Source organism: Orycteropus afer, unplaced genomic scaffold (genome assembly GCF_000298275.1).
Source record: "Orycteropus afer afer isolate SDZICR_OR568_19922 unplaced genomic scaffold, OryAfe1.0 scaffold00005, whole genome shotgun sequence".
Taxonomy (NCBI): domain Eukaryota; kingdom Metazoa; phylum Chordata; class Mammalia; order Tubulidentata; family Orycteropodidae; genus Orycteropus; species Orycteropus afer.
In genome coordinates this window covers 28,231,738-28,238,852 of record NW_006921592.1, presented here as the reverse complement: position 1 = coordinate 28,238,852, position 7,115 = coordinate 28,231,738, and the positions used below count along the sequence as shown (strand labels likewise).

Below are 7,115 nucleotides of genomic sequence, written 5' to 3'. Positions count from 1 at the left end.
GAAGGCTGGCGGTTCAAACCCACTAACCACTTCTCGGAAGGAAGATGGGGCAATCTACTTCCGTAGTGATACTGCCTCGGAAACCCAAGGAGGGGCCGCTATGAGTCAGGTCTGACTCGATGGCACATAACAACAACAACAAATAACTGGTGATCACGAATATCTCTTCTTGTGTTGGTTAGCCACCTGAATGTCTTCTTTGGTGAAATGTCTGTTCATGTCCGTTGCCTATTTTTTGATTGGATTTTTTTTATTATTGTTGAGGTATTGAAGTGTTCTATATATTTTAGAGATTAGAACTTTGTCAGGTGTCATTGCCAAATTTTTTTCCCCAGTCTGTAGGTTCTCTTTTTATTCTTTTAGCAAAGTCTTTTGATGAGCATAAGTATTTAACTTTTAGAAGATCTCAGTTACCTGTTTGTGCATTTTTAGATATGTTTGATAGTGTGTTAATGCCATAAACTAGGACCCCTACCTTTGTCCCTATGTTATCTTCCAAGAACTTTATAATCGTTTTAAATTTAACATTTAGGTCTTTGATCCACTTTGAATTAGTTTTGTGTATGGTGTGAGGTATGAATTCTGTTTCATTTTTCTGCTGATTGAGACTTAGTTTTGGCAGCACCAGTTGTTAAAGTAACTGTCTCTTCCCTGTTGAATGAACTTAGACCCTTTGTTGAAGATCAGTTGTCCACAACTGGATGGATTTACTTCTGGGTTCTCACTTTTATTTGTCTATGTGTTTCTTGTACCAGTACCAGGCTGTTTTGATTTGATTACTTTGGCTGTACTGAGATAGGGAAGTGTGAGGCCTCCTACTTTGTTCTTGTTCTTCAGTAATGCTTCAGCTGTTTGGAGCCTTATTCCATATAAAGTTGGAGACTGGTTTTTCCACTTCATTAAGGAATGTTGTTGGGATTTGGATGGGGATTGCTTTATATCTATAGATCACTTTGGGTAGTATTGATACTTTCACATGTTAAGTCTTCAATCCATGAGCATAATATGTTTTTCCATCTATGTAGGTCTCTTTTGGCTTATTACACTAATACTCTGTAATTTTCCTTGTATAAGTCCTTCATGTCCTTGGTTAGATTTACTCCTAGATATGTTATCCTTCTGGGGGCTATTACAAATAATACTGTTTTCTTAGTTTCCTTCTTGGAGTCCTCCTTGTTAGTGTAGAGGAATCCAACTGATTTTGTATGTTGACCTTGTACCCAAACCGCCACTTTGCTGAAGAATCCTTCTATTAGTTCTAGTAACTTTCTTGTGGAATCTCTGGGATTTTCTATGTACAAGATTATGTCATCTGCGAATAAAGATAGTTTTACTTTTTCTTACGAATTTGGATGTCCTTTATTTTGCTTGCTTGCCTTATTGCTCTGGCTAGGACATCCAGTATAATACAAGCTTACCTTGCTTTACTGTGCTTGCAGATACTGCATTTCTTACAAATTGAAGGTTTGTGGCAAGCCTGCATGGAGCAAGACTATTGGCACCATTTTTCTAGTGTCATGTGCTCACTTCATGTCTCTGTGTTACATTTTGGTAATTTTCACAGTATTTCAAACTTTTTTGTAATGCTGCTGCACACTTAATAGACTGCAGTATGGTATAAACATAACTTTTATATCCACTAGGAAACCAAAAAATTTGTATGACTCGCTTTATTGTGATATTTGGTTTATTAAGGTGGTCTGGAACCCAACTACAGTATCTCCAAGGTGTGCCTCTAATGAATAAGAGTAGTGATAATAGGCATCCTTGTTCCTGTTCTCAAGGAGAATGCTTTCAATCTCTCTCTGTTTGAGAATAATATTGGCTGTTGTTTTTGTGTATATATCCTTAATTGTATTGAGAAATTTCCTTTCTAATTCCTATTTTGCTGAGAATTTTTTTATCAGGAAAAGGGTGTTAGAGTTTATCAGAGGCCTTTTCTGCATCAATTGAGATGATCATGTGATTCTTTTCCTTTGTTTTATTTATGTGGTGAATTAGAGCAATTGATTTTTCTAATGCTAAACTACCCTTGCATCCTGGGTATGAATTTCAACTTGATCATGATGTATTATTTTTTTGATAATGCTTTTGAGTTCTGTTGCCCACGGTTTTGTTGAGAATTTTGACATCTTTGTTGTTGTTATGTACTGTTGAGTTTTCTCTGACTCTTAGCGACCCCTCCTTGCATTTCTGAAGTGGTATCTCTATGGAAGTAGATTGCCTAACCTTTCCTTCGAGGAGTGGCTGGTGGGTTTGAACCGCCAACCTTTTGGTTAGCAGTCAAGTGCCTTAGGCACTATGCCACCAGAGCGTAATTTTTAATTTTTAATTTGTATTTTATCTTTAGTAATGAGGACATTGATCTATAATTTTCAGTTCTTATGGTATCTTTGCCTGGCTTTGGTATCAAGGTTATGCTGGCTTTATAAAATGAATTTAGGGAGTATTCCTTCCTTTTCTGTGTCTGGAATAGTTTGAGTAGAATTGGTGTCAGCTCTTCTCTGAATGTTTGGTAGAAGTCTTCATTGACACCATCTGGGCCATTGGTGTTTTTCTGTTGGGATTTTTTTTATGACATCTTTGATTTCTTCTGTTCTTATGGGTCTAGTCAGGTTTTCTGTCTCTATTTGTGTTAGTTAGGTAGGTAGTGTGTTTCTAGAAAATTATCCATTTCTTCTAGGTTTTCAAATTTGTTAGAGTATATTTTTTCATAATATTTCATTATGATCCTTTGTATCTCAGTTGATTCTGCTGTAATGTCACCCAGCTCATTTCTTTTTTTGGTTATTTGCATCTCCTCATTTTCTCTTTTTGTCATTTTGGCCAATGGTTTGTCAGTTTTATTAATGCTCTCAAAGAACCAGTTTCTATTTGTGTTGATTCTTTTTTTGTTTTCATGTTTTTTCAATTGGTTTTATACTATATTGACATTGATTACTGATATGTACTTACTTGTTCTTTTCTGGCCACTACTTCTATTTCAAATAGTAATATAAGCACTTAGGGCCTTGTGTGTTTGTGTTTTTTCTCACCCCTTTTTCCAGTTGCCTGTGACAAGTCCTTTGTTTTATGCTGGGCTAGGAAGCTAAAAATAACTCTATTTTTATTGTTCCTTTAATTTTGAAAGTTTTTTTCTTTTTCTTTTTTTTAAATTCAGCAATTTATGGTTTTTCACCCTTTGGGTCAACCAAGAATGTATCATTCCTTTTTGTTTTTTCATTTACTAGAACAACTTACAACATAGTTCTTAAACATGAACCTGATTGAAAAATTACTATTAGTTCAATTAATAGTGACAAAAGTGTATCTAGAGTTTGAATGAAGAGTGGCATGTGCGCATGCTGCTGGATGGCTGTTTGTTTTTAATTAACTTGGATCTCTTCGTGTAAACTAAAGGGATTAATAATATACATGCATCAGTGAAACACTGGGATCTGATTCACAGAAGACAAGGAATTACACACAGTTTGTTGAACTGAGTATATCCTGGCCTTTATTGTTGATGGAATCCGTTTCTACTGAAGTTAATGAAGTACAGCTGAGGAATTGCTTCCTAGTCATGCATTCCTTTTGTTTTTAAATTCCATATCCTTTTTATTTTTAACTTTATTGAAGTATAATGTACTTGTGGAAATGTGTGCAGATCTTAGTATTCAGCTCAGTGAATTTTCACCAACTGAACATACATGGGTGATCATCCCCCATAACACTCGTTAACTCCCCAGAAGAGCTCCTCTTAGGACTATTTGCAGTTACTTTCTCTGCATTTGTCCCTCAAGGCTATTCACTATCCTGATTTCTAACAGCATGAGTTATTTTTGCCTGTTCTTACTTGTTTCTTTATCCATTTATTTTTGATAAAATTCACATACCATAGAATTAACCCTTTAAAAGTGTTCACTTCAGTGGCATTAATTACATCCACAATGTTGTGCAACCATCACCTCTATCTAGTTCCAAAACATTTTCATTACCCTGAAAGGAAACCTGTATCCATTAAGCAGTTAGTCCCCTCTCTTTCCATCCCCTAGCAACCACAAATCAACTTTTTATCCCTGTGAATTTGCCTATTTTGGTTATTTTGTATAATTGGAGTCAAATAAATATGGCCTTTTGTGTCTGGCTTCTTTCACTTATCTTAATGTTTTCAGTGTTCATTCCACATTATGTATCAGTACTTTATTCTTTTTTATGGCTGGATAATATTACATTGTATGGATATACTATAGTTTCTCAGTTTTTGAATATTTGGATTATTTTCATCTTTTTTTTTAAATTTTGATTGTGATTTGGGTGAAAGTTTACAGAAAAAATTTACTTTCCATACAACAGCTCACATACACTTTGTCTCATGACATTGACTGAAATTTCCCACAGTGGAACATTTCCCCTCCCACTTCCTCCCCATAGTTACCTCTTCTCTGTATCTTTCCCTCCCATGCACTCCTGCTCCCTGAGCTGTCTCCCAGTGCATACACAGCCCTTCTATTCTCCCATGATTATTCTTTCCAAGGAGTGTATCTACCTAATGTAAATGTTCAGCTCATATGCCTATCTTTTGTTTGGCTGGAAGCCACAGGAGTAGGTTTAATTCCAGACCTGAAGGACAGCCAGGGGCCATAGTCTCAGTGGTTCCATCATGCTCTATCAGACCAGCAAACCTGGTTCCCCCTCCCCATTTTCTTTAAATGATTTTGAATTTTATTCCACATCGCTTTCCCACATCCAGGATCTCCTACATAGATCCCCTTCTGAGTGATTGACGGTGGTAGCTGGGCACCATCTAGTTCTTCTGGTCATATAGGCTGAGGACCACATGGTATACCAGTTGCTGGACTAATTGTTTCCATGCATCTTTGGTTTTCTTCATTCTTCTTTGCTCTGGATGAAGAGAGACCCATCATTGCATCTAGATGACTGCTTGCAAGCTTTTAAGATCCCAGTTGCTACTCACAAAGTATGATGTGGAACAATGTTTCTGTGTAGTATGCCATGCCAATTGAGCACAGTGTCCCCTGGGACTATTGTCCTGCACCCAGAGGTCAACTGCTTGCTCCCTCTGGGTAGCTAGCTGTGGCCGAGAAGTGACTACAACCTTGTCCCTTGTCAGCTCTACTGTATACTTGGGAATTCTTACGGAACATACAAATGCACTTGTAGAAACATTGTCTGCCAACCCTCTACATGGTCTAGGGCATACTTCCCCCTGCATAGGCATAACCTAATTGTTCGGCCTGTCCACCCATGTATCCACCCATAAATCAATGTTTGCCTTCACTGGCAATGCAGTACTATATGTGCAAAAGGATTCATCTTTGTCGTCTGTAACTCCCATGTACCGTTCTACGTCTTCTGCTTCCTCAATGCCACTGTGTTGGTCACTCATATTTGATACATTGCCCTTCTCTTCTCCCAAATCAATACTTGTCTCTACCTGTCTAGCATTGTTCTCTCCCCTCCCCTCTCACTCCAGGTAACCAACAAAGAAAGTTTCGTTCCATATATAAACCTTTCCTTGACTTTTTACAATAATGAACTAATGCAATATTTGTCCTTCTGTGATTAACTTATTTTACTCGCATAATGTCCTCCAAGTTCATCCATTATGTGGTGTTTCATAGATTCTACGTTTTTCTTTAGTGTTGCATATTATTCTATTGTGTATAGTACCATAGTTTGATTATCCATTCTCTTGATGGGCATCTAGGTTGTTTCCATCTCTTTGCTATTGTACATAATGCTGCAGTGAACAAGGGTGTGCCTACTATATCTGTTCTTGTCCTGGCTCTCACTGTTTTCATCTTTTGACTGTTGTAAATAGTACTGCTGTTAGCATTCATGTATACGTTTTTGTTTTGACTACTGGTTTTCAGTTTTTATGGGTATATAACTAGGAGTAGAATTGCTGGGTCATATGGTAATTAACTTTTTGAGGCGCCTTCACGTTTTTTCATAGTGATTATTGCATTTTACATTCCTACCAGCAATGTGCAAGGATTTCATTTTCTCCATATCCTTTCTAATGCTTGTTATTTTCTGTTTTGATATGTATCTAAGTGGGTATGTACAATTTTATTTTAATTTAAAAGTTTTGGGAATAGGTTTTTTTTTTTTTTTTTAAATTGAACAGTAGTAACAGGAAAGAAAAAGTAACTCCCACTACCTTTTTTCCAACTTCTTGTATAATCTTTCAGAAGTAGCCTGTGCTTTAAGCATGTATCTGTTCATACTATCTTTCCTCTTTAACTGTAATTCATTCTAATCCCAGAATGTGTCTTTTATGGGAAGGGACATGGTATACTTAACTAGACATTCCCAAAATTGTAGAACACATAAGCATATATTTAGTGAAACTTTTTTTTTTTTTCCTATCACAATAGTTAAACCACAGTCTTTGGTATTAAAGTTAATTTTTTTTAAAGTTCTTCCTAATCTGAATGCTTATATTTTGTGATTTTGGTATTTATCTTAAAAATCAGAAAATAAAAATGTTAAAAACTTGAAATTAAAAAGAAAATACTAACAACTATTCGTTTTTATTCAGTCCATTACAATGATAAGGAAGAAAATTATTCATTTTACTGGCTCTGATCAGCGAAAACAAGCAAATGCTGCTTTCCTTGTGGGATGTTACATGGTAAGTGCTTTATTTTCTAAACATATTAGTAAAAATGTATATAACAATGGTACTTTGCATTTGTGGCTAGAATTTTGAAACTACTTTTTATAAGATAATATCTTGATTTCTTTGCAAAAGAACATGTTTAACTTTTTAAAAATTGACCAAATACTGTGAAAAACTTTCTGCAATAGTCTTAAGGTTAGAAAATAACGTCTTCCAAAGCAATGTTTTATTGATTCATGATCCATTTAATGAATTGTGAAATCATTTTAGTGGGATCAAAACCAACATGGATTAAAACAAACAAGAGTAGAAAATATCACAGTGTACCACATGATTTAGGAGTGCTTTATAACTTGAATACAGACAGTTTTTTCCTAACTAAGGTGTGGTTCTAAGGGCATCTCCGTTTTCTTCATCCAAGCATCTAGCAGAATGACATGGCCTGTCTGTGCTGTAGGAAAATGTGTCACATACTATATATGATTAT

At 35.8% G+C, this 7,115-nt stretch overlaps 1 protein-coding gene across 1 annotated transcript in view; it reads left to right on the top strand.

Moving 5' to 3' along the window:
* Positions 1-7,115, top strand: part of CDC14B (cell division cycle 14B) — a 118,224-nt gene that overhangs the window by 53,473 nt on the left and 57,636 nt on the right. The window contains exon 4 of the mRNA XM_007939232.1: positions 6,548-6,640. Within this exon, the coding sequence (XP_007937423.1) occupies positions 6,548-6,640 (93 nt within the window). The remainder of the gene's footprint in view (positions 1-6,547; positions 6,641-7,115) is intronic.